The sequence below is a fragment of the Vipera ursinii genome (assembly GCF_947247035.1).
Source record: "Vipera ursinii genome assembly, chromosome: 1".
NCBI classification, from domain to species: domain Eukaryota; kingdom Metazoa; phylum Chordata; class Lepidosauria; order Squamata; family Viperidae; genus Vipera; species Vipera ursinii.
Genome location: NC_139512.1, coordinates 26,246,015 through 26,272,264, shown reverse-complemented (window position 1 = coordinate 26,272,264; position 26,250 = coordinate 26,246,015). Strand labels below are relative to the sequence as shown.

The window sequence follows — 26,250 nt, the reverse complement described above, 5'->3', positions numbered from 1 at the left end:
AGGGCTTTCACACACACACACCCCAAGCGGCATTATTACAAAGTCAGCTTAATTGCCCCCAACAATCTGGGTCCTCATTTTACCTACCTCGGAAGGATGGAAGGCTGAGTCAACCTTGAGCCTGGTGGGATGCGAACCTGCACTAATTGCAGGCAGCTGGTGTTACTTAAGGATGCATTAGCCCACTGCTCCACCAAGTTAAAATCTTAAATGGATTTCTGAGTTAAGTGCTATATTTCAGTGAATTAATATAGATCTGCTTGATTATGTATAGATCAAAGCACACATAGTCTTACAATGATGGAGTGTTACAAACATCAAGCCAACATTTTTGGAATTACATATATATATATATATACAATATTAGTACGTACATCCTCTTTTGCAACCCTAGGGGTGAGAACTAGGAGTTACACTGCAATGAGTGTATGGGTCAAAAGTAAATTCACTTTGTCCAGTTCTATTGAAATAAATCATCTTTTTTAAACTATAAACTGCAAGAGTAAAGAAAAATATGCTTTTGAACTATGCCGCAAATGGAAAAGTTATTACTTTCTGCTTGTCTCAAGGCAATTAAATGTCAAGATTTGGCATAAAAAAGCAAACCTTTGTCACATTTGTGAAATTAGTTGTTACAAAATATTGTGACAGGGTACTCTTTTCAATGGTTTCAAAAAGAGATTTAAATAACAATAAACTCTATTTATTGCAGCAAATGCAATTATGATAACTGATGTCCTAAAACCAGTCTTCAGTAGAATAGGAGCAACATTAGGTATAATAAAATTACATTTAAAATTCAGATAGTAGTAGTAGTAATAGTGGAAGGGACCTTGGAGGTCTTCTAGTCCAACCCCCTGCTTAGGCAGGAAACCCTATACCATTTCAGAGAAATAGTTGTCCAGTCCCTTCTTAAAAACTTCCAGTGTTGGAGCATTCACCGCTTCTCGAAGCAGGTTGTTCCACTGATTAATTGTTCTAACTGTCAGGAAATTTCTCCTTAGTTCTAAGTTGCTTCTCTTTGATTAGTTTCCATCCATTGCTTCTTGTCTAGCCTTCAGGTGCTTTGGAGAATAGCTTGATTCCCTCTTCTTTGTGGCAGCCCCTGAGATATTGGAACACTGCTATCATGTCACCACTCCTCCTTCTCTTCATTAAACTCGACATACCCAATTCCAGCAACCGTTCTTTATATATATTTTAGCCTCCAATCCCCTAATCATCTTTGTTGCTCTTCTCTGTAGTCTTTCTAGAGTCTCAACATCTTTTTTACATCGCAGTGACGAAAACTGGATGCAGTATTCCAAGTGTGGCCTTACCAAGGCATTATAAAGTGGTATTAACACTTCATGTAATCTTGATTCTATCCCTTTGTTAATGCAGCTTACGACTGTCTTGGCTTTTTTTGGCACCTGCAGCACACTGCTGGCTCATACTTAAGTGTTTTTCTACTAGGACTCCGAAATCCCTACTTCAGTTACTACTATTGAGCAAGGTACCACCTATAATGTACATGTGCATTTGGTTTTTCTTGCCTAAATGTAGAATCTTACTTTTTCACCATTGAATTTCATTTTGTTAGATATCACCCAATGTTCAAGTCTGTCAAGATCCTTCTGTATCTTGAGCCTATCTTCTGGAGAGTTGGCTATTCCTGCCTGTTTGGTGTTATCTGCAAATTTGATAAGTTCTCCATCTATCCCCTCATCCAAATTTGATGAGTTCTCCATCTATCCCCTCATCCAAATCATTGATGAAGATGTTGAAGAGCACTGGGCCCAGAACAGAATCCTGGGGCACCCCACTACACACTTCCCTCCATATAGATGCAGTTCCATTGAGGGCCACACGCTGAGTATGGCCGGTCAGCCAGCTACGAATCCATCTGGTGGTGATGCTATCTAACCCACATTTTTTAATCTTACCAAGTAGTAGGTTGTGGTCTACTTTATCAAATGCCTTACTGAAGTCCAAGTAATTATATCCATAGCATTCCTCTTGTCCACTAATTTTGTCACCTGGTCAAAGAATGCAATAAGATTTGTCTGACATGATGTTTTTGACAAACCCATGCTGGCTTTTGGTAATGACTTTGCCTCTAGGTGTTTGCTGATTCGTTGCTTATCTTTTCCAGAATCTTCCCAGGTATTGAGGTCAGGCTGATAGGTCTGTAGTTTCCTGGATCCATTTGTTTTCCTTTTTTGAAGTTGGAAACTACATCAGCTCTTTTCCAGTCCTCTGGTAGTTCCCAAGTGCTCCAGGATCTTTGAAAGATATAGTTCAGTGGTTGTGAGATCACATCTGCCAGTTCCTTCACAACCTTGGGGCATAATCCATCTGGTCCTGGTGATTTGAACTCATCTAGGGTGGACAGGTGCTTTCTTACCATTTTCTTGCCTATTTTAACTTGTGTTTCTAATCTGTTTTTTACGGTATTGTTTTTGATAGTTTGGACTGTTTTTTCCCTTCGTGTAAAGACGGATGCAAAAAATAAGTTAAATAGTTCTGGTTTCTCCCTGTTGCTTGTCACCTTCTTGCCACTTTCTCCCACTAATGGACCAATCATTTCCTTCACTTTTTTCTTTTTTTTTATATGTTGAAAGAAGCTTTTTTGTTGTTATTTTTTACTTTTGTTGCAAGCCTTAGTTCATTTTGAGCCTTAGCTTTCCTTACTTCATCTTTGCAGGCTTGGGCTATTTGCTGATATTCTGCCTTAGTTATGTGTCTCTCTTTCCATTTTTTATACTTGTCCTTTTTGTCTTTCAATTTATCAGAGTTCTTTATGCAGCCATGGTGGTTTCTTTTGAGAGCTGTTATTTTTCTTTTTTGTTGGTATTGTGCTACACTGGGCTTTCATAATCTCACTTTTCAAAATTTTCCAAGCTTCTTGAATTGTTTTCCCCTTGAGGATTCTCATCCATGGAATCCTTCCCAAGCTCTAAGTTTATTGAAATTAGCTCTCTTAAAGTCCAAGAGTATGTTTGAGTATGTTCTATTGCTTGTGTTTGCATAATGTTGAATTACAATATTGCATGATCAGTCCTCGCCAAGGTTCCTGTGGCTTCAACACCTTCTACCATCAGCCCCATGATGTAGAGCAGATCAAGAAATAAACTCCCTCAGAGGACTAAACTACCTGCATTAAGCTTGGCTACTTCCTTTCTTTTTTATACTCCTATGAGTTAGGGAGGCGTTTGAGACATTTTTATAAACCTTCTGTGTCACTTGGATTGAAACCATGTTTTTTACCTTGTTGCTTTGGTAATGGATCTTGCCTATTTGTGTCAAGGTCAGTCTCTTTACTCTTTACAGTTTGACTGATATAAAACCCTGCCTGAACAAGAATTTTTCACCTTCTGGCAACTCCTTAAATGGTTATGCATTATACATGGGGCTACCTCTGAAAAGTATTTGGAAATTGTTATGCTGTATCTTTCCCTCCAAATATTTACCTGTAAACTAAGATGGAATTCTCGGTTGATTAAAGTATAAGAAATTGTTGAAAACAAAAGAATGAACAAGAGTTGCAAATGGCTGTAGGCATTGTTGCTGAAAATTGTGGATGTATCAGAAAATTAGGCAATGCTGGTTTGGTTAATTTAAACCTTTCTATATTGCTAAATGGACTGGTAATCCTAGAAGTACACACATAAATATGTAATTTTGGATCATTCTCAATAAATTAACAAGTATTATATTCTCGACTCATTTGTTTAACTGAGGTTCTCCTATCTAGTTTTTAGGACTTGTATGGAGAAAAAAAATCACATTTTAAGTCATATTAATGCAGATTTGTGCACTATTTATGCAGAAATATTGAACATTCAAAGGGGTCTGCAAGTCTTTAAGCACCACTGTAGGCCAGTTCAAAATGTTTCAGGCTGAATGACCTAAAGAATTAACTCCTACTATATTTCCTTACCTGGACACTAACATTGTCATCAAAGGTGATTTGTGTGGGTATAATATATTTTTTCTATTTTTTAATTACAATGCATGTAATTTTAATAAGTATGTACAACTGCCCAAAGAATATTCCTGACCACTGGATTAAATTAATAAATAACTACATCTTAATAAGCAATTTCTTGCTTTGTCTTTATTTATATATCTATTTAAAGAACCTATATGGATGCCTGTCTCACATAGTGATCCTAGGTGGCTCACAACAACCAATAAAAAGAAGAGTAGAAACACAGCAACTCTTCCTACCATGTGCAAGACCAACCATGCTATTAACCTCCTGACCCATTCTAGCCCAATCTTTAGCAGAACAGTCAGGACTTCAGAGTCTTCTGGAAAGCTAAAGAGGTATTTTATGTGTTGCTTAGAAAATCTGTTGACGGGATTGCATAATAAACAAAAAAGCATATATTGTTGAGGGTAACAGTGGGAAACAGCTATAGCTTTTATGCCCTGCTTAGAGGCTTTTGGTGGCAATTGTGGGAAGTTTCAAATATTGAACTCATTCACCAGTGCTGCTCTGTTGGTAAGCCATCCTTATGCTAACTCTGCTGTTGGGAATCCTGGAAATTGCAGTCATAATATATCTGTAAGAGGGAGTCAACCTATTCTCCAAAGCATCTTAAGGCAGGACAAGAAAAAAATGGATGGAAACTAATCAAGGAGAGAAGCAAGCTAGAAGTAAGGAGAAATTTCCTGACAGAACAATTAATCAGTGGAATGGTTTGCCTTCAGAAGTTGTGACTGCTCCATCACTGGAGTTTTTAAGAAGAGATTGGACAGCCATTTGTCTGAAATGACATAGGGTTTCCTGTTTGAGCAGGGGGTTGGACTAGAAGATCTTCAAGAATAAAAGACCTTCCAACTCTGTTATACTGTTCTATTATTCTGGAGGCTACCAAAATAAGGAAAGTTGCTAAAAGGACAAATTCAGATGGACTGGCAGAGTAAATTTCCCATACATTTGGGATCCACAGACTATATCCACAAATCTCAGTAGGGAATAATCTTTGTTTGGATACCAACATCTTTTCACCAGCATCACTCATCCCACTGATAATTCTTTCAACATCAGCAATGACCCCAATAGCAGACCCTTTCTGGCCAAAGCCCGAAAACTGAACAGTTTCCAATTACAGACACTTTCACCTAAGCCTCCTTTTCCCACCAGATTCTAAATTCATTTATAAATAATGATTTCTTTTTTTTAATTGGCTGAAATTGTTTCGAGACTGATACCTTTACATTTCAAAATAAAATGTTGAAAGTGATTAGCTTTTCTAACTACAATTCAGGAATGCAATCTAGAACTACCAAGAAAGGAATTAACTTATGTAGGCATAAATATATGCAGAATGCAGAATAACATAGCTTTGAAAAGATCATGAGAATCTGCACCAGGGGAGTGAGGGATTGATGGTTATTTTATAGACACAATTACTATTCAGTTATTAAAACAGACAAATGCAGATGTTTAGTCAGGGAATATGACTTTTCTAAGCAACTTTGGCTATGGCCTCAGTTGGTATACATAAAATGGACCCAAGCAACCAATTCAAGTTACTGGGGGTGGGATTGGGGGTGGGTTTAACCCAGGGGGCAGTTAAGAACACTTATATATTTTCTGCTTGGTATGTGTCAGAATGACAGGCACCATGCTGTGACTGACAGATCCAATTTATGAGAAACTTCAGCAAAGGTAATGAGATAGCTCTTGGGCAAATGCAGTCATTTAGCATCTCATTAATATTGTTCCCCATTTATGCAATATGACCAATCCTTGAAAAGATGAAACCAGGTCAGTCTCACCAGCTCATCCTCATCTGCTTTTATTCCCACCCTGCCTGAATGTTTGGCTTCTCTTAATAGAAGTGGTAGCAATTATTACTAGCACAAAATATGTGTTGTTGCTCCCGGTATCAGGAAAAAAACTATTCGAGTTAACAGAATCACAAAGCTGGAAGGGACCTTGGAGGTCTTCTAGTCCAATCCCCTGCTCAAACAGGAGACCCTATACCAGACATGTCAAACACAAGGCCCAGGGGCCAGATCCGGCCTGTGAAGTGGTTTCATGCGGCCCGCGAAGCCATCCTGGAAGCAGTGAGGGAACGGTCCCCACTGCCTTGGCCCTGGCCCAGAGACCCTCCTTCTGCCAGAGACCCTCAGATCTGTCCCACTCCTGCCCAGGCCCCCATAGGCACCCTTGATGCGAACGATGTAGAGCTGGCCATGCCCACCCAGTAGGCCATATGCACTCTGACCACGCCCACCCAGTAAGCCATGCCCACCCAGGCCACACCCACCCGGCCCCCTGAGGGCAACCGCAATGCTGATGCGGCCCTCAATGAAATTGAGTTTGACACCCCTGCCCTATACCATTTAGACAAATGGCTGCCCATTCCCTTCTTAAAATCCTCCAGTGATGGAGCACCCACAACTTCTGAAGCCGTTCCACTGATTAATTGTTCTAACTGTCAGGAAATTTCTCCTTATTTCTAGGAATAGGTTGACCTATTACATCCTGGTAAGCTTCTGAGCCCCATGTAAAGTTACCAAAAATTGGCAAAAAGCCTTTCTTAAGCCCTTATATTTCTTTTTCTCTGCTTCTATTGACAGAATCCCCCTTTCTTCCTTTTCCCTTTTCAACCATCTGTTTTATCCTCATACTTTGATTCAGCATTCAAGTAATTTATCTCACCCTTTACAGGCGGCTGGCCTAAGACCCCACGTTTTTGCAATGATTTCTGCCAGCATACACACCTAGAGACACTACAGTACTACATATTGCAACAATATTTCTTCTCAAGACAGGGAACATTTGGCGGAGTGAGAAAAGGAGTTAGAAATAGCCCAAGGCCTGAGATAAGACAAAAAAGAGGCACTGTGAAAACAATTGTACATCAACACCATTTGTAAGGCTATTTCATACCTAGCAAACTAGTTTCTGCCTCATCGACACACAGTTCATATACTGCCTTTTTTCTTATTTAAGCTTCCTACCTCTCTCTTTTCAGGACCTCATCAACTCCATCCAACAACAACTTCTCTATCTTCTCTTTACTTTCAACCGATTTCATCTTTCTTTAAACATTTGTTTAGGAATTTCACCACATACACCCATATATCTACATTCCAATCTGGAAAATAGATTAAGGCAGAGAAAGGAAGCATTTCTTCACTTGTTTTATATGGATTTCATTGCTTTAAGAAGTAGTGGTGGACTCCTGGCTTACAGACAAAATATATATAATAATGTCAGAGATCAGAAATTGATTCTATCAATTTAAAAAATATTTTTTTAAAATAATTGCTGGATTTTTTTAGCCTTCATCGAAGTAAACATTAGGGGAGATGGTCTTTAATCCTTTTTCCTCATCTTAGCTCCAGTTGGATCAAGTACAGGCACTCTATCTGCATTTTTTCTTCCATCAGAATTAATGATAAATGTTATGGGGAGATGAAAGAGTGGGAAAGAGAACTAAATTCCTGAAATATTATGAAAAGAAATACAACCTTCAAATTATTTAAAATAATAATCCATAAAGGCTCCTTTAAAATTAACACTAAGATGCTTCAATTATACTATTTAACTGCTCTTTAAATAGTGTATTATCAACTCTATAGTGTCCTATATGGCTTGGCACCTAGACCTTTCCAGGACCAAACTGGTCTGGATGTTGATAGAAGCAGACAAGCATTGTAAATTCTGCTTAGGCTTCTGAAAGTGATTAGGCCTCAGTCCTTATCAATTCTGTTCTTCCAGTCCATAGGAACTGTCCGAGTTATGATGCCAACAAGTTTTGTACCATCCCAAACTTACTTCCTACTGCTCTGTGCTATTTGACAATATCACTGTTTTTCCTATTATACTGTACTGCTTTTTTTTCAAGCAACACGGCATATTTTGTCACATCATTCTGTCCTTCAAAAGCAATCATCAAAAGAAAATCAAGAAAAATTATCCCACATAAACTATTATTTTTGTATGAATTGTTCATTTTGACTGTGTTGATAAAGCATCTGGAAGGAGTTTAAAATAAATGAAATTCATTAGAATAATTTGTGATTAATGACAAGGCAACAGCAGCAAAGTGTTTTAAGCAATTAATTTATTAATAGAAGAAATTAGTTCTGTAAACACGCATTAACTTCCAATACTTTTTTTCCTGTACTGCACAGAAACCTTGTAAGATTTTTCAGACTGTTCCTTGATCATCCATTTCATCATGACAGCTACACTGCTTGCTAAATTTGTGAAATGTTTAATATTCAAGAACAGCAATCCAAAGTAGATCCAACAACTTTAAATGGCAAATAATTTTTATTACTGCCTGATAAAAACCATATGATATTTGGTATAGGAAAGTTGGTCCAATATTAAAATAGGCTCAACGATAAAGATTTGTGTAAGAAGCAAAATTTTCACAAGATCCAATGTTTAAAAATGTGTCAGATAGTAATAGTACAGAGTTCTTAATATTTTCCTGTAACCTACCATTGTTTATTTTTATTTATTAGAGCGATACCTTTATATTATATAACTCAAGGGGATGAACATAATGTTTCTTCCCATTTTCTCTAAAACAGTCTTGTGAGATGGGTTGAGCCGAGGGAGAATAAGTGGCCCAAATCAGTCATTTAGCGTCTGTGCCTAGGGGAGAACTAGAACTCATGGTCACCTATTTTGACTCCAGCACCTTAACCACTACACCAAATGTTCTCCTTAATATGATGTAATTACGTATCATGAAAGTCAATATATGAAAAGACTTCATCTAAATTTATTGGCCTGTGAAATTTTGAGAGTGCTGATGCTTATAATAGGTAGAAACATTTAAGCATTATATATGCTACAGTATTAAAAAGGTACTGCTTTTCCAGAAAATACGACATATCAAGCATGGACTTTTTTGAAAGTTCTAGGTAACAGATCAGAAAGCCTCTCCTCATTGCTTCCCTCCATTTGGCACTGGCCATCCTGTGCCTCTCATTAACTCTAATGCAGGGGTGTCAAACTCAATTTCATTGAGGGCCGCATCAGCATTGCGGTTGCCCTCAGGGGACCGGCTGGGTATGGCCTGGGTGGGCGTGGCCTACTGGGTGGGCATGGCTAGAGTGCGTATGGCCTACTGGGTGGGCGTGGCCAGCTCTACATCGTTTGCATCAAGGGTGCCTATGGGGGCCCGGGCAGGAGTGGGACAGATCTGAGGGTCTCTGGCAGAAGGAGGGTCTCTGGGCCAGGGCCAAGGCAGTGGGGGCCATTCCCTCACTGTTTCCAGGATGGCTTTGCGGGCCACATGAAACCACTTCATGGGCCGGATCCGGCCCCCGGGCCTTGTGTTTGACATGTCTGCTCTAATGGGAAGCAATAATGTCCAGCTCATTGGTCAAAGCAACTTTGTCCAAATTGTAGGATTAACAGGACAAAACCGACATCTATTTGCACCTGATTGCAGGCCTTAAGCATAAAGCAAGGCTTCATTAAAAAGTTAAAAGGGTAATTATCTGGCAAATCTAGAGATTACTGGAATCAGAAATAACTAACAACTTATATGGTTTTCTTACCAGAATTTACCAATAAAGCTTCTGAAAATAAATATTAATTTTGTAATGTATTTAATATAGATAATAGGAGAAAGTTTGAAAGGAAAAGCTTCCCAATATTTCCAATACGTCCAGCAACCTCAGAATCCAAATCAATCGCACAGCCAACCAAAGACAATACTGACCCTCAACCAACCCACACAAGCCCTCTCCCCCCCGACCAGCAGTTCTCTTCCCAATGACCCTGACCTGATATAACCCCACCCCATCACAAGCCTCTCACTGATGACTCACACCTGACCCATCACAAGACCCTCACTTGATAACCCACATCTGAAGCCCTTATAAACAGAAGGACATTGACACTGACATCCTCTAAGCTCCACTGAAGATGTTACCTGGTAACAAAACATTCGGAAACCAACCCATAAGCTTGGAGAACGAACCTTCACCCCCTAATCTCTCTCTCGCACACACACACACACACACAAACACACACACACACACACACATACACGTGCTACCATACACAAACATTTTGATTCAAACAAGAAGCACTTCATTCTTTATAAACTTGTAACAAGTATATACTGCTCATAGTTCATGATTGTTATTTAAAAAAATAAGTAATATTTACTATATTATAGTGAAGAGCCTATAAAATTTCCAGCATAAATATATTATAGATGAAATATATATTACCATGATAATTTGTTGAGTGTAAAATCATTCTTCATTATTTTCAAGATAATCTCCTTTATGTCCAGCAGGACATTTTATTATGTAGAAAAAGGCTGTAATCTGAAGCTATCTCCAACTGATCTAGGGCTAAAAGACTTTAGCTTGCCATAAAATAATAAACATCAACAATTATCCTGCTACAACATGGTCTAATTAAATTCTGCTTTATATGGCATTTACAGCAAAGCAGTTATCCCTTAAATAGGCACTAACATCTAGAATAATTTTGTTGGTTGTGTCATTTTCCATTTTGTAAGAAGGGGAGCTCTATTCATAGCCTTCCTCCCTTATAAACACAAGCCACTGCCATCTGGTGGTCAAGAAGTCAGATGCAAGCAGATTGGCTAAAACTTCATATATGCTCTCCAGCATCAAATGAGGATTTACCTCAAAAGAGATCATTCATGGGAGCCACCTCTAATCCCAGTTTTCAGACAAGTAGAACTGTATAAGAAAATGCAAATATATGTTTTCTATACTCTGTTAGATATCTCTGCATTATTTTTCCCTCAGGAAACTTTGAAAAGTTCAGAATCTCAAAAGAGATTGAAGCATGATTCTATAATCTATATCCTTCAATCTCGCCATTTCTCTCAATATCTATACCACTGAATTTTAACAGCTTGCAAAATTGAGATAAGTAATATACAAGAGATAAAATTTTCCTTTTTTGGGTGGTGCTTCTGAGTCAGGAACTCCTGGCAAGTTCCTGGACCAGTTCCTACAGTTTTCTGGATAAGATTTTCAGAAATGGCTTGCCTTTCTCTTCTTCCTAGGTCTGAGAAAGGGTAACTGGTCCAAGGTCACTCAGCTGATTTCTTTTTTTAATGCCTAAGACCTTTTCCTTTCGGACTTGGATTACTTGGAAGCCCTGTTCAGGGTGGAGAGAACTGGGAACTCTCTGGCCTATTCTCATGTGTCTTTACCTTTACTTCACCCATGTATCCATTCCTTACCTTTGGTGTTCAAGCAATGGGTTAAAAAGAGTGACAAAAATATACTCAGCCCTCAACTTTATGCAGCACTCACATCCCCCAAATCTGACAATTCAATATGGGTCAGGGCAACAAGTTTCAAACACAGTAACAGGATAATTTACCTTTCTGCTGTGTATGTTCGGCTTTTGGTTTTACACAGATGATTCTGGAATTCACTGGTATTTCCTGGAGTGCTTCTTGGGGCTTTGTCTGCGTGGCAGTTATAAAACACGTTAATATTATGATATCTAACTGGATCAAGTAAGATAAAAAAAACTTCAAGAACCGAATTAAAAAAATATTGTTCCACATTTATCTTTGTCCACGCTTTCTTTCCAGCACACGTGAAAGCAGTACTGATAAAATGAGACCTAATCCATAATGGCCATTCATACCAATTAGAATAAACAGAACACTAGACTGTAGTTTTATAACATTTGCCCTGAACACGGAGATATTTTTTTACTTTGAAATGAGTAACGGAAGATGCGAGAAATCATATTTTGTGGATCAACCCCTACCATCTATCAAAAATTGACATTTCTCAGTAAGTACTGTCATAAACTGAGGTGACTTCTTTTAAGAGATGCTCCTGTCAAAGATATGTTTCAAAAGTAGCAAAATCCTTGTTTACCCTAAGCATTTGAGACTATTTTACTTTATTAATTCCAGTGGCAGCATTTAACTAAATTGATCTTGAAAATCTAAGCGAAGCGGGGCTGGGTCTGATTGGATGGGGGAAGAGAAGATACTAAGGGTATAGCCAAACTGAAAGTTTAGAAAATATACAGGAAAAAAATAATTACACGTCATGTACATATGGTTTGTTTATGTATTTATTTCATCATCCAACTCACCACAGTAACTCTGAGTGGTTAAAGCATATAAAATCCTTAAAAAGCAAATACAGGCAATAATATGTGCAACCCCAAATCCATAGCCATACACAGAGACATATATACACCTAAATGGCTACCAAGGCAATACTCAAACAACAAATGCCACAACATGTCTTGGGCACAAATCAATCTCCTTACCCCCAAGCCTGGAAACACAAACAGATCTAAGGCTTTCCGAGCAGTTGGCAAGATTATGGCAAGTTGAATCACAAGCCTTTTTGATTCTGCTTTCCAGCCTCTGATTCAGGTTCAGAAAGTCATGGACAATGTGGTCCCTGAATTTCTTACAGAATAACACAGTTGGAAAGGACCTTGGAGGTTTTCTAGTCCAACCCTCTGCTCAGGCAGGAAGCCCTATACCATTTCAGACAAATGGTTCTCCAATCTCTTCTTAAAAACTTCCAGTAATAGGGTTCAAAAGGCCCATTTTCTGGGTCTCACTAAATGGGATCCAAAACACGCCTGTCCTGTTGGACCTCACATTATAAACAATTGGAGAGAAGCAGTCCCACAAATAATCCAGTGCCATGCCATATAAGGCATTATACTGTAAGTAATAACCAGCACTTGAATTGTATCTGAAAGCAGTGCAGCTTGAAAAGCAATGGTGTTACATGGGTGTAACTAAAGTGTGCAGTTACAGCTTCTGGATGTTTTTTTAAGAGTAACATTGCAGTAATTCTTGACTAGGACAAGAGTGACTGTAAACAGTGCTTCCTGATCCAGGAAAAGGTACAACTGCCACATAAGATAAAATTGAGCAAAAGACCTCCTCGTGATGGCCGCAACCTGTTCATCAAACATGAGCTGAGAGTCCAGGAGGAGTCCCAAATGTGAACTGGTTCTATCTGGGCTAGGACAACTCCTAACACTCTAAGCTATTTAGCCTTGCTAAGGTTAAGTTGAAGACTGTTCCTTCCCTCCAGACTTCCTTAGCCTCCAGAAACTGTGATAGAACCTCCAAAGCATCACATGGCTGACCGGGGTATGATCAACATTCTGTTGATATCTTACTCTGTACCACTGCATGACCTCAATCAGCAGCTTTAGGTGGATGTTAGTTGTCAGGCAAAGGCTACCAGAACCACTTGTGAGGATTCAACAGTAGTTTTATAGTGAGTCATCTATTTTATAAGAATCTTGACAGACTAACTGCATTCCCTTGGGATCGGCAAGATAAGGCTTCAAGGATTCTGGGGGAGGTCCGTCCTGTGCCACTTACTGCATGCGAAGACTCTAAAATCAGGGCCCTCTTAACCATTCCCTCCAGTCTGAAAACCCTTCTCTAAAAATGAATGTTTGGAGACAGGGCAAATATTTCCCAGCATTCTTGGGTCCAGTGATGGCTTCTGGAGGAGAGGGTGAACCATTGCCTTCTTAAGTATAAACCGGACTTCCCCTTCCCTCAAGACCAAATTAACTACCACCAAGACCAACCACATCTCCTCTCTCAGGAAGCCTTAGCTAAACAGGAGGACCATGGATCCAATTTATAGGTGGTCACATTCACTGTTCCAAGGACCCCATCCACTTCCTCAGGACTAACAGGATCACACCTGTCCTAAATAATCAAACCAGACTGAGCCACAGTCAACTCCATAGGATTGCCTCAACATCTCGGTGTCCAACTGGGAGTGAATCTGAGATACTTTATCTGGCAGATGCTTAGAATATTCCTCGCAACAGTCTGCAAGGCAACTCCCCCATATCTGGAGGGTCCAGGCCTCTCTAAACAGGGCTGCTCTCTAGAAGGCAGAGAAATACTGATTTTTCATCACCTTTATTGACATAGGTACTACAAAATCTATGTAGGTGGGACTATGAAATGACAAGAAGCTGAGCTGGATTTTTCGTTATATGAATGTGTATTTACATTTTGGATGGGTAATAAGAAATGGGATGCAAATATTCCATGCAAAGAAACAAAATCTAGACAGCTATCTCCATGGTAGCTGAAACTATCAACAAAAACTTCTTGTAACATCTGAATTCAACTTCAGTCCATATGAATTCAGGTTAGAAAAACACTTTTCTTTTTCCTGAGGACAAAATAACAGCTTCAAAATCCACTCCAGATATAAAAGAGTAGGACAATACACAAAAAACACGAGATTCTACCTCTAATGAAATCTTGTAAAATGCATAGGTAGAAGCTACATTGTAATATACAGAAAAGCTTTTGCAAAGTCCAGAATACCTCTTCTTGGCTTTGGGTCATTAGCACGATTACATCCAGATACATTTCTGATATGATTTACTACCTGAAGTAGTTTTCCTTAACATTGCCATTCAGGTCAATATACTAGTGTAAATATAATTGTAATATTTGTAACATAAAATAATCTTGTAAAATGCATAGGAAGAGGCTACATTGTAATACACAGAAAAGCTTTTGCAAAGTCCAGAATACCTCTTCTTGGCTTTGGGTCATTAGCACAATTACATCCATTTGAGTACTCTATATTTAAAAGAATACTAAAACAGCCTAATACATTGGCTAAGGCTCTTCAGTCGTATTACCTGCAATGAGTCATCCAACTGAGGTGTCAGGTTGGTGTTTCCATATGCCCCTAGAGAGCCAGGTTGAGCCAGTTCAGCTATGCTCATTGGCCCATGAGTAACATCAGGAACACCAAGAATATCTCCTGAGAGATTAAAAACATATTAACAGCACGGTTTCTATTTAAAATTTTATTATTTCTAATGCACAACTATAAATGAAAAATGGCTTGATAAATCACTGTATATGAGATCACATGGCTAAAACACTGCTGTCTACATTCTTTGTAGGTTATTCTCAGATAAGAGGAGCAAATCTTTCATTTACTCACTGTATTTTGAACATGTTCCTTATGTTAACAGAGTAGCTCACTGCACTTTACACGCAGGCTCGTGATTTTTCAAAATAACTGGTGGGAATTTTGCCAACGGAGAGAAAATGTTTTGAATGTTGGCATAAATAAAGTTTAGTCATAAATCTCTTAATATCATCTTTTTAAAATATTGGGAGAAAGCATAATGAAAGTTTTCATGAAGAGTTGCACCACACAAAATGGGGACAATTTTAACCCTAAATTATACATTATACCTTAATTGTTGCAATGACACAATAGTACATACAGGAATTTACTTTTTTCCCCTACAGTTGTTCTACTTTCAGTCTTATTTCTTTCACTATCTTCTTTTTGTCCCCATACCCATATTTCACCTGGCCAACTCCTGATGCTAAAAAAACAGGTATGTCCCATATTCAAAACATCTTATCATCCTTATTTTCTTCACTAATTCTCTCAATCTGTCATCATAAATTATGCTTTCAGAGTTACATTCATTCCTTTGACATCTATGTCCACGAATACATTTATAATTAAAATATGTATTCAACACAGATCTTTTCCTGAACAAATACACATTAAACAATCCCATTGTCATTAACTGAGTTTCTACATGACCCAATCACTTTTACTATAGTTTCATCTTGGTCCCGCTTAGTCCAACTTCTGCTGTTGTGAGCGAGTCACTCTGCCACCATCCCTGCTTGCCCCTCTCCCTGCCAGGGAACTCTCAAGGTCCACCAGAACATGCCGAAGGAGAGGTCCTTCTCCCCAAGCTCGGGTGTGATTGGCAGCTTGCCAGCTCAGATGTGGATAAAAGTCCTCAAGCTCAGAATGGTGTGTGTGTGTGTGTGTGTGCTCGCACGTGGGCGGGGAACAATGACTCCTGCTTAGCCTGCCTTTCGGGGGGGGGCTGTAAAGTGTGGCAAGGAAGCCTTTGGAGAAGGAGTGTGGGGTGGAGGGAATTTTCACCTCCCTCAAGCAGGACCAGCTTTGGAAACCAGAGCGGAAGGCCTAGGCTTGCAGTGAGAGTTGTCCTCGTGGCAAGTTGACTGGGGCAATGTGTCCGGCAGTGAGGCGGCAGTGGCAAGGAGGTGGTGATGAGGTGACAGCAGCAAGTTGTCCTAGGCCCAAGAATATATGTAGCTCAGGACTGAACTGTGTGGTCTTTGGTGCTCTCTGAACTTGGTTGTTTGCTTGCAAATATTTCATTACCCAGCCAGATAACATCATCTCTGCTAGTGAGAATGGGGTTTGCTCCCTGTTTACATACGGTAGCTTGCCCTGCCAGTCTTGATGGGGGTGTAGTTTTCTCCTTGGTAGTTCCTTGATCAGAGTATTATTTTTTGTTTGATTTTTTTTTTGGTCTGGTGTTAATTCCTGCTTATCTGGTCTTAATGTTCTCTTTCTAAAATTTTGAGATTTAATTTGGTCTGGGATGCTTAGTTTCCCTGTTGAAAATATGGTTGAGTCTGCCCATCTGAGACATCAATAGACACAAACCATATTTACATGCAGTATACACAGGGCAGAATAAGCTGAAAGTCCTCACTTAACAACTATGCTGACCTCACCTAACAACTGGAAACAAATTTGCCAGAACTGCTGTTGCAGCTGTATTAAATATATAAGTAGGTTGTTGTGATTCCTCGCCAGCCAGTGGATCTGGCAGCTGACTCTGAGGAATCAGATGAGGAGGAGGGGCCTGGAGTGACATTAGAGTCAGAGGAAGGCTCTGAGGAGCTCCAAGACTTACAGTCAGACAAGAAGCCTGGCCCCTCTACTCGCATGCAGGCTGAGACACAGCTGTGCTGGTACCCTGAGTTGGACAGTGATGAAAAACAGTTGGGACAAATCACGGATGCACAAATGCGCAGGAAAGAGAAGTGAGTAGGACAGAGGAATGCAATGGGGCGGCACCAAAGGCAAAGGAGAAGGCATTAGGAAGCCACGTCTTGGCTGAATTATAAAAGGGGAAGGTTTGGGAGGTGCTGGTTGCTGAAGGCAACCGTTCATGTTGAGGATCGAGTGTCTGTGGACTGGGTTTGTTTGCCTTGGACATTGACTCAGGTCTGTGAGAATAAAAGGGGTTGTTTTTTCTTGCAGTTCCTGCCTGTTTCTTGGAAGAGGGGTTTCTCCTCGTGAGCATAACAAGGACTCGCATAGGTTGGGACAAAACATAGGCAGTCCTTATTTAGCAAGTACAAGTGGACCAGAAACTTTGTTGTTAAGTGAAGTTGTCACTAAGTGAAACCACATCTTTGCTCATGATCTTATCTCAGCTTTGCTTTATAAACCTGTGAAGGTCATAAATGTGAGGAATGGTCTAAAATTAATTTTTCATCAACATCAGAATTGCGTACAATCACTAAATGAAGTAATTGCTAACTAAGGACTACCTATACTTCACACTAAGCTGAACTTTTCTATTAAAAAATTAACCACAAAAATATTGATTTTTATTGAAAATCTTGATAGAATTACCATTATTTAATACCAGGAATCAGTTAACATGCTTTTTATTTCCAAGTATTCAAGCTCAATGTTTATTGTAAAAAGCTCATTTAATATGTTTCTTTAATCTGTGTATAAAGACAGATTCTGAAAATATGTAATCTTTATAACCAGATGATCTCATATGCTACATAACTGTTAATAATTCTGAATTATAATGCAAGCAATAAGCTTAAAATAAAATATGGGCATTTAGCCTAAACTATTGATGGAATGACATGTAACCATGCTGTATATTATTCATATTTTTTTACAGAATTAGCATAAAAAGTTGCAACTATCTAAGAGTTCTATTGCTTCCCTCAAGCAAAATGTGTTCTGGGCTAAGTGTGTTATTTTAAGTATGCTGTCTTTGGCTGTTTTAAATCAAGAGTTCTTGAAGCAAGAAAATACTTTTAATTCAAGTATTTGCTTTCTGAAAATACTAAAATGTAAACATATATGTCAATATTGGAAAGTGCCCATTACAGAATTGGGCCTCAAGACTCCTTTCATGAAGCTATGACTCTAAGGTCAAGGCAAAGGTTTTGCTCACCTTCTTATCTTACAGCCAAGGAAAGACAGGATCTGATGATTTCTAAGGGCTCTCCCCATTGAACTATGACCTCTGCCTAAGCTCTTGCTTGATTGGCAACAGAAATTCAGGATTTAAACCAAGGAGAATATCTTAAGAAATATGCTGCAATAGCAGCTCCAAATTCCAAAGACTAATGTATGCCAGCCTGAACATGCACATTCCGTCTCGCTCTCTAAAAGCCAGCAAATCTTAGCCAGAGAAGCTACCTTTCTTAATGTGTTTAATCCACATAATCCTTACATAATTTAAATATTGGTTAGCATACCACGTGGCATTAGGTTTTACCTGTCTCCAAGGATTTAGAGTTGAGAAGTAACCCTTCCAGATGTTTTAAACCCATGGTTTTATGTTGTAAATTGGTAACTGGAAACTTTTTCAGGCTATATTATGATCTGTTTGAGTACTTCATAATAATTTATATAAACTAATACCTGCAACATTGTCGCACTGTCCTGACGACGGCATCTGTTGAGTGAATTCTTTAGAAACATGTCTGGTAGTCTGGCCCATGTAAACAGAGTGTCCCATTAGGATACTTTCAGCAGTTTTTGTTAGCCTTGGTCTTTGACCCTCGCTAAGTTCCCCAGCACTGTTGTCAGTATCCTAAAGAGAGAGAGAGAGAGACAGAGAGTTGCACAAGGTGGGCAGAGGGAACACTTAAGTAGAATCAAGGAAAGGGAGGGGGAGGAAAATTCAAATGGGAGAGGGAGGGGAGATCAGCTTTCTTTTATTTATTAAAAAGATCCCTGAACTGGAGAGAGGAGAGCAGCATCAATTTATCTTTATCTCTTTTTCTTTTTATAAAAAAGAATCCGTCTTAAAAGAGACACAAGAGCTCTTCTGCAATCAGGTGCTTACACAGCACTGTATGGTATTGTTTACAAAAAGATGGACTAGAACAATTTTCACAAGCATGCATAGAAGCTCTTTTTAATAATAATAATTTGATTTATTACCACTAATAATTACTACTACTGTTAATAGTCTGAGTCATTATCACATGGTTGGATCATCAAATAAGCGATGTTCCAAACATGGAAACAACAGGTGTCATAAGAACATTAAAACATTTATGGGGAAAAATAACGAGGTAGTAGAAGACAATGTTAGAGATTGGAAATGAAAAAATATGGGATTGTCAGTATTAGAAGAGGGATTTTCCACTCTTTATCATCCTTTTTATTTGTTGCTACGATGCCACATTCAGTGATTTTTAAGAAAACAAATGTTGGCTACCAAACAGCAAAAATGCTAATAAAACTTCACATTTGTTTTATGTGTTTGCTCCACTACCAATGAGTCTCCGTAGATCATAGTAAAGGAATGTGGCCTTCGAAAGAAAAAAAGTTGCCCATTCCTATTTCAACAGATTTAGAAATAAATGGTACCTCTGAATGGCAACTTTCTTCATGCAAAGTAAGTGGCGCTTGATTCAGTTTTGAAAAGAGAGAAAGGACCTGATCTCTGTGGGGTCCTCTGTGAGGTCTCCGTATCACTTGTCCCTCACTGGGAGGATCATAATCCTAAAAGACACAATAGTGGGTTGTTTTTTTCCCCAAGCTACTCATAAAAGATAAATCACATTCCTGACATTCCGGGCTCTCACAATGAAATAGCATCTTAAAAAATAGGAGCATTAAAGCACTTATCAGAAAAAGTACTGAAGCCTTATTACAGCATCAATATACACTTATATACATACATATGTATGTATGTACTGTATGTATATGTTGGAATCAGGCTGTGTCCATTGAATAAAATAAATAAACAATAAACATGATGTTCTTGGAAAACCATCCCCAATCTTCTACCAGCCAGATATATTGGGACTGCAACTCCCAGAATTCTCAGTTTGCACAATGGCTAAGAGTTTTAATTCCACTTAATTTGAAATATCAGGTTGGGCACAGTTACTCAATCTTTCCCCTCCTTTCAGTAGGGAAAAATCTTGCTAATTAAATCTGGATTTTTATTATGTATACACATTACTGCTCCAACCACTGAGATAAATCTGCTCATTTATTCAATATCTAGAAATAACTACAAACTGGCAGTACATGGACTAACATGGATCATGATCAACAAGAATAAAGGTATTCCTTCAGTTATGACAACAACTGGCACCAGAATTTCCATCAATGCAGTCATAAAATGCAATGCCACAAGACTGTGTCACTTAGCAGTAGTAATTCCTGCAGTTCCAATTGCTGTCATTAAGCAAGGATTGTGGGTTGTTAAGTAAGCACCTCCTTGCAACTTCCTGCTGGCTTCCATCAACCAAAGTAAATGGGGAAGCCAGCAGGAAATTCCAAGTCCCAAACAGCTAGCAAGCAGGCTGGGAGGCAGGTAAGGAACTGTTGCCAGGTGGGAGAGGGTACAGCAGAAGCTCAGTGGGATTTGGGGTGGCTGTTGCCAGGTGGGAGAGGGTACGTAAGAGGCGAGGAAGTGTAGTGCGAGTGCAACAAACTTCGGGAAGGCTGCACAGATGGGGGAGATTTACTGGAGCTTCCCTGTTGACTTTGCTTGTGGGAAACTGGCAGGAAGGTCACAAATTGCAAACATGTGACTGTGGGATGCCGCAACTGTTATAATGGCAAGCAGGTTGCCAAATGCCCTGAACACAATTGCATGTCTGCAGGGTGCTCGGAGAGCTGGTATTTTGAATACTGGTTGTAACCACTACTCGTTCAATGCCAGGATAGGTTTGAATGGTCACAGAACAAGTGGTTGTTAACCAAGGACTACCTGTATGACACCAGCCTTATTCAAGCACTGGGCTCTTTTCTCTAAAGATCACAGCTTCCTAGACAATACTGGAATTACTAATCAAACGAAGTAGGCACCAAGGTCAATTCCTATCTTACATTTTCAATGGAACTAAGGGGAAATGATGACAAGAGTAGAGAAGAGTTGACATTTTGGACACGAAGCCCATAACATACTGTGTCAACACCTAGTTACTGTGGTAAATACAGTACTGCTTTCAACTGAAGAAGCATATCATTGATTTGGGCTTCCCAGAGATTTTGCTACCAGCCCTTCAGCTTGGATTTAAAAATGAATATTAACCCTGTATGAAAGCAGACTAGTTACCATTTTGGTCAGCCAGGATGCAAGTATGATCCTTTTCCTATTTCATAAGCCAATCTCCTACTCTGCTATTTACATAAAACTGTCATTTACGGAAATCGTTTAAATGACCTACTCCATTAAACTACAGCATCATATTTGGTTCAGTGTTTTAATTTAAAATGTTTAAATTTTATTACCATCTCATGGGCGTCATGAAGGGTGCTGGCCAAACTGTCACTGAGGTTTGGAAAAGGTAGCCCTCCTTCTGCCAAAGCTATAAAGATGAGAAGCACACAATTATGAAGTGAACACTTGGGCTGCAGCTGGATTTCTGTCTGCAAATCTATCTGGAAAACAGATTTTTGAGAAGGGTAGGAAAATCCTCCCTCTAGACTAGGTTCAAAATTTATTTTGGCCAAAGTCTACAGCAATCCCTCTTGCGCTGTTTTGGCATCATCTCTCTTCCCCTTTAATCTGAAAGGCCTTCTTCCTTTTTCTTCCAAATCAGTAGGACTCATAAATGTGATTGCGCCAGGCTATCGGGTCAAATCTGCTTACAAAATACCCACGAGGGAAAGAAAAAGCAATTACTTCATTCGAAACCCCAAAACTATGGGATGGAAGAGAGAATGTCTCAAGTTATAAAAGCATTTTTCAGAGCTGTGGCATTTTTATTGTGTGAAAAGATATTCTCAACCCTCCCTATCTGGATTATACCAAATGATATCAAACTAGTCTTTTTAAGTATATAAAACCTCTCATTGTGTTCTCCAGAAAAATAAAACCAGCAAAAAAAATCTAAACCTCTTACAAAGTTACCCTTGGAGTTGTGTTACTATAGGACGTCTGTCAGGACTTGATTCTCTTGGATGTGGAGTCCTTAAAATGCTACAAGAATGATAGAAGGTCAGAGAAAGCATCACCTTTTGCAGCCAGCAGCTGACCATAGCTGTACAGAATTTCTCCTTCAGAAATAGGCCTGTCTGCAGCCTCAGTTTCTGTGGAGGTCGGACTGCTTTCTTCTGAGGAGCCAGAACTGGATGTTTCCACGGAAGCTGACGGAGGTTCTTCAGGAAGTGGGCTGTGGCTCTCAGGCGCCTCAGGAGAAACTGGCAATACCAAAATCTCTGGCTCTTCATGCTTACCCACGGACATTATACTAAAAAGGAACAAAGAGAACCCCTGTAAATAATAGAGGACGCATATTTGCTAGCATTTCTTTAAATATATGTCCTATTTTTGACGCACATTTTTGGCACATATTTGCTAGCATTTCTTGAAAATGCCTCACTATCCGACCAGCAGATAAAGGTCAAATCGCAATTATCATGGACAAAACACAATACATACAAAAAGCCAAAGAATTACTGGAGGACAAAGAAGCCTACATCCTAGCAATTACAGAAACTAGACAACCTGATCAGGAGCATCCTTAATGGCCCAACCAAGTAAGATCAAATCACCTAACAACAATGGCAGAAGAAAAACAGTGGACCCGTCCTCCCACACTTCCATGAATGCCCCAAAATACACAAGTCCAACATACCTCTTCATCCAACTGTATCACTAGAAGGACCCTCAGCAAACAACATAGCCAAAGAGTAGGAGGGGTCTCCAACTCCTGGGCTGCAGCCCCACCACCAGGCCGTGGCCTATTGAGAACCGGGCTCTGTGAGTGGTGGCCCAACATGCATGTGCACAGGTACAGCTCGATTTGTGCAAGCGGCAGGCCAGAGCACATGCACATGCGCACACAGCTCAACTTGCACAAGTTGTTCTGTGCATGCACACGCATGCGTGCTGGCCCACTGCTCACACAAGGTGAGCTATATGTGTGCATGCGCCAGCCCACCTGCGCGACTTGGTTCCCCTCCCCCCTCCCCCGCCAGGTTACCAAGCAGCAAAGGTTGGGGACTGCTGTCATTAGAGGGACTAAAAATAGAAAATGAAATTGTGCTTTCACTCAAAGCCACAGCATGTTTTATATTCATAGGTACAGAACTAGCAAAAGAATCCATGGCTGTAGTACTATACCGCTGACCTGATCTAGCCAAATACACTACAATCAAAATATCCAGAATCATGGACTACATCAATTTCTGCCACTACCTTTTAGTTTGTTTGGACAAATATACCAACAAATCAGAGGAAGATCCATGGGACTCGTAGCAGAGACTGCTATGCAGTGTGCATAAACTATGACACACATAAAACCAAAATTATGGCTCTTTTATGTACACAACAGCTTCATCACCTTTGCCATAATAACAAAGGAACAACTGGAGAAGACATATTAATCAACAACATCTTCAGAAGAATAAAACTCGCAAAGGGAAGAAGAAAGCAACATGCTACCAAGGAATCCAGGAAGAAAAAACAGGAATCACTTACAGCACTACAGTGTAAGGTCTGTTCCAGCCACTACATAGGACAGACAGGCAGAAGACTAGCAGAGTGCACCTATGAAAACCACCCAGCAGCCAGAAGACACAATGAAAATCTCTCAGCACAGGGACAGACTCAGCCAGCTTCGACTGTAAAACTGTGAGCATCCTAGACCAACCTAAATCCAAAAAACCACTATAGAATTCCTGGAAGCTTGGCATTTAGACAAACTGGTCATCAACAGAAACAGAGAAATAAAACAACTTTACACACCAGTCAAAAGAGACAACTAAAAACAACACTAAGAAGGAAACAATAAGACCAGAACATATTCTCTCCAGAAATCAACATCCAGATTAGTTAGGATTATTGTCAGACAAGCAGACAACAATATCCAAATCAAGGAACTGCCAAGGAGAAAACAACAGCTCCAAAAACTTTGGCAGGGAAAGCTATAGTATATAATGTGGGGGGAGAAAACCCCACATTCATCCATACTGAAGATATGACCTAGTAGGGTAATGAAACATCTGCAAACAAACAATAACTCAGAGAGCACCAAGAACATCACCATTAAACCCTGATACACACACACACACACACACACACACACACACAGCTCAAAAAAATAAAGGGAACACAAGATAAGACATCCTATTAAATACAGTACATTGTGTTGTTTAAGTGTTCCCTATATTTTTTTTGAGCAGTATATATACACACACACACACACACACATACACACACACACACTATATATACATATATACACACATACACACACACACACACACACACACACACACTTCCTGTGGATTTTTTTAAACAACATTGCCAGTTCACTGAAGAGAATAGCATAGGACCTACTATTTTTTAAAAATTCATCATAGCTTTTGGGGGCTTGCATTGAAGTAAATGCAGCACAGAGATGAGCGTGCTATAATACGATGCAAAGCTCAATCCATTCCAAAATATAAATAGCCTCTTTGCATTCCACTTGGCTAAGTAGAAATGCCAGAAAGACAATTTCAACTTGGCATAAAAACTAGTTTTGTATTGCTTTTCTTTTGGCTGTATCTTATTCTGGCAGTTGAAGACTACAAGAGTCATCAACTTATATCATTTGGGGAGGACTCACACAGCTGTTGGATCATAATCTTCTTCACTCTGTGGACTGGGCTTTTCTTCTTCCAAAGGAAGTTCTGTATCTCCCCATGCATTGGGAGGGGTTTGTCTTTTCATCATTCCTGTGTCCAGGGTACGGTCTGATATAGGAGGGCTTGGTGAGGCTACTATGGGCGTTGCTGTAGGGGTAACGACAGGTGTATGTACCGGACCGACAACTATTGCCTCAGACCCTGCATGAATTGGGGGGAAATGAGAAAAGGAATGCAAGGTCAGATTATATCGTTATCCATTTTTTTAATGCAGAGAGAAGAACCTAGCCCTATAGCCAGCAACCATTCTCCTTTCTCTGAAAATTCTTTCAGGTTATTATGTTTATTTGCATTAAAGTTATAACAATCCTAAGCTTTTCACAGAGAGGATCATTCAAACGAATGTAGAAGGAAATGAAGAGGATGGGAAAATTAAGGAAAGTTAGAATCAGATTCAAGCCTCGGTTTCTTTCATTTGATTATAAAAAAAAGAAAAGGGCTTGCTAACTTCTTTATAAGCTGTCAGACGTCTGCCCACACATACCGCAGTTTTTGATACCCACCATTACGTGTCTCGACTTTTACAGGAAAGGAAAGAGGTGGGATGCAAGCAGGAACTCTGAGAGAAATGCTGCTCCTTTTGCTAGTGAAACTCCGTGCAGCACACAAGCAAAGTTCTTTTTGCTAGTGCCCTGAGTCACAGAGAAGGAATCCACGGAGTTAGCCCATCCTGCTGGAGCCCTCTTCCCTTTTCAAATCAACCAAAGTTCCTATGCAAAACTACTGGGTGTTAGTTGGGCTTCTAGGAAATTGCAGGTGGGGACAAAAAATTACTTAAGCTCAGTTCTCAAACACACAAATATATTGCATGATATAATGTGAATTTGCACAGAAGAAAACTGGATGAAAACAGATTACCTATTGCCAACTTCTGGTTGATATTCTGAGTATGGTCATCCCTGGATCCTTATTACAGTTGTCAGTGAAAAGATCATGTCTGATTATTATAGTATACTTTAGGTCAGACATGTCAAACACAAGGCCCGGGGGCCAGATCCGGCCCGCGAAGTGGTTTCATGTGGCCCGCGAAGCCATCCTGGAAACAGTGAGGGAACGGCCCACACTGCCTTGGCCCTGGCCCAGAGACCTTCCTTCTGCCAGAGACCCTCAGATCTGTCCCACTCCTGCCCAGGCCCCCATAGGCACCCTTGATGCGAACAATGTAGAGTTGGCCACGCCCACCCAGTAGGCCATACGCACTCTAGCCACGCCCACCCGGTAGGCCACGCCCACCCAGGCCACACCCACCCGGTCCCCTGAGGGCAACCGCAATGCTGATGCGGCCCTCAATGAAATTGAGTTTGACACCCCTGCTTTAGGTAAAGCTGCTATTGTGCTTGGTCTGGAAGTTACAGCTGGTGCAAGGTGTGGCAACCAGGTGGCTGAATGGAGCATCTGGATATTACTACTTTGTTCCAGTGTACTTTGAGTGATTAAAACCATGCTTTTTTGAGGAAAACATGAAACCTTGCTAATAAGAAAGCTCTTCAAAAGAAAAAAGAAGCAAGTTCCAAAACAAAGATGGTT

General features: G+C 39.8%; 1 protein-coding gene across 5 annotated transcripts in view; it reads right to left on the bottom strand.

The window, feature by feature from the left end:
• KIAA0586 overlaps positions 1–26,250 on the bottom strand; it is an 89,736-nt gene that overhangs the window by 22,017 nt on the left and 41,469 nt on the right. For all 5 annotated transcript variants that reach the window (XM_083370085.1, XM_083370086.1, XM_083370083.1 and 2 more), the window contains exons 26-32: positions 24,645–24,864; positions 22,045–22,280; positions 21,319–21,395; positions 19,438–19,572; positions 18,481–18,652; positions 14,645–14,769; positions 11,348–11,435 (exon numbers count right to left, since the gene is read on the bottom strand). In XM_083370085.1, coding sequence (XP_083226211.1) covers positions 11,348–11,435; positions 14,645–14,769; positions 18,481–18,652; positions 19,438–19,572; positions 21,319–21,395; positions 22,045–22,280; positions 24,645–24,864 — 1,053 coding nt within the window. The remainder of the gene's footprint in view (positions 1–11,347; positions 11,436–14,644; positions 14,770–18,480; positions 18,653–19,437; positions 19,573–21,318; positions 21,396–22,044; positions 22,281–24,644; positions 24,865–26,250) is intronic.